The sequence below is a fragment of the Colobus angolensis genome, unplaced genomic scaffold (assembly GCF_000951035.1).
Source record: "Colobus angolensis palliatus isolate OR3802 unplaced genomic scaffold, Cang.pa_1.0 Scaffold337, whole genome shotgun sequence".
NCBI lineage: Eukaryota > Metazoa > Chordata > Mammalia > Primates > Cercopithecidae > Colobus > Colobus angolensis.
This window is the reverse complement of record NW_012116677.1, coordinates 1,981,794-1,983,705: the sequence shown is the minus strand read 5'-3', so window position 1 is coordinate 1,983,705 and position 1,912 is coordinate 1,981,794. Positions and strand designations below refer to the sequence as shown.

Here is a 1,912-nt window from a genome sequence, read left to right as displayed (position 1 = left end):
CACCTCGCCCGGCTAGTTTTTTTGTATTTTTTAGTAGAGACGGGGTTTCACCGTATTAGCCAGGATGGTCTCGATCTCCTGACCTCATGATCCGCTCGTCTCGGCCTCTCAAAGTGCTGGGATTACAGGCTTGAGCCACCGCACCCAGCCTTCTAATCCTAATAGAAGCAACCATAGCCCTAGCGAAACCAGACGTTAATTCCACTCTCGCAGTTCTTTTCCCCAAGGCAAGCAGCAAAAAATGCATTCCCACAAGAGAGCAAGCTCATCCCCAAATCCCGGGTTTCCCAGCCCCACAAGCTGCAGGAAAACAGGAGGGAGGCACGTGAATATTTCTTCGGACCTCAACGATCCCAGAACCTGGCCTTCTAAAACATCCATAGGCTTAACCTCATCATATAACTTAAACAGCCTTCGCAACACCGAGAGCACCACACCAACACCTTATCCAGCTCGGGTTGGGACAGGGCTCCTCCAACTCCAGACTGCACGCCTCGGTAGCGCGGTGTCTTCTGGGATCTGTAGGCTCCCTCAGGTTGGCTTTCTTCTCTCGGTGACTCCAATTCCCGGCAGTCAGTGGGCTCCAAGGTCCGCCCTCTTTCTGGAGGAGGAGCCCAGAGCGTACGGGAGGGGGCGGACCCTTGCCCCTCCTGAGCTTGGGCCAGAGTGGTGCGGGCGGCGCGAGGCGGCGATTCCCACGTGGTGGGTTTCTCACGCTGGCCCACTTTGGTCCTCCTTGACGTCCCGGGCCTGTGGGCCCGCTTCCTGCCAAGATGCCGAAGGTCAAGTTGGGGGCCGTTGGCCGCCGCCGCGGGCGGCAGGAGCAGCGCCGGGAGCTGAAGAGCGCTGGAGGTGCGGATCCCCGCGAGGTAGCTGGGGTCGGGTCAGGTCTTCCGGCAGGACCTAGCCTGGGGTGCGGATCGGCGGAGGCCGGTCAGGACAAGCTCCCGTGAGCGCGGAAGGCAGGGGTGGGTCCCCCAGTCGGCCGCAGGCCCTGCGCGTCGTCGCTGGCTTCCTTTACAGCTGGAGGATGAACTTAAAGAGTTTGTCAGTCCTGGCGTGACGTTTCATGGCCCTGGTTGGCTCAGAAATCTTCCCCCTACCCATGCAGCTTTCTTCTCTGGGACTGTCTATAATATCTAATCTCATTAGGAAAATTAAGGCTGTTTCGTGTTTTCTTACAGGACTCATGTTCAACACGGGAATTGGGCAGCACATTTTGAAAAATCCTCTCATTATTAACAGCATTATCGATAAGGTGGGTATGGAAGAGGAAAGGGAGAGACTTGTTGGTTTATTAATTTTATTCCTGTGAATACATAAGGACAGAAAGTCTGCCTGCCATAAATTAGATGCTCTGTAAATATTTGTTGAATGAATCAAATAATTGTCTAGGATTCACGGACTGTCTTCTGCATAAATAAGGTTCATTCTGTGGGTCTGAGTTTCTCCTGGTTCCCAATTCTGTGTCTTTTTGTGGATTATCTACTTTATAGCTGGACCTTTGTATTTGTTCAAGATAATTATTCTTCTATTTCTAATCACTTTTTTGATCACTTTTAGTTTTTATGTACTCCATCTATTTATGTCTAAACCACACATTAGAAAGTTTGTTCCCCAGAAAAACATATAGTACCACATATAAATTATTTGATGTATTCCAGTACCACATATAAATTGCTTGGAGTATTACTCCTATCTGAGTTATTGATGTTCTCTTATGGTTATGGATGATTGGGTGCTAGGAAGTGAAATATACACGGTGCAGATTACACTTATGATTAAAAGCAAGAAAAGCATCTTGGAGTTGTAGAAAGAGCATTACATAGTTAAAGTATCTTGTCGGGCTTCCTGTCATTTGAAAAATGAGGGAAAAAAAAAGGGTGGCGTACTTTTTTTTTTTTTTTTTTTT

The 1,912-nt window shown here is 48.9% G+C and overlaps 1 protein-coding gene across 1 annotated transcript in view; it reads left to right on the top strand.

Moving 5' to 3' along the window:
* Nucleotides 1-585: 585 nt before the first annotated feature.
* DIMT1 (DIM1 dimethyladenosine transferase 1 homolog (S. cerevisiae)) overlaps nucleotides 586-1,912 on the top strand; it is a 15,564-nt gene continuing 14,237 nt past the window's right edge. Inside the window, exons 1-3 of the mRNA XM_011952207.1 lie at nucleotides 586-852; nucleotides 1,185-1,292; nucleotides 1,446-1,454. Of these exons, the coding sequence (XP_011807597.1) occupies nucleotides 774-852; nucleotides 1,185-1,292; nucleotides 1,446-1,454 (196 nt within the window). The 5' untranslated portion in view covers nucleotides 586-773. The remainder of the gene's footprint in view (nucleotides 853-1,184; nucleotides 1,293-1,445; nucleotides 1,455-1,912) is intronic.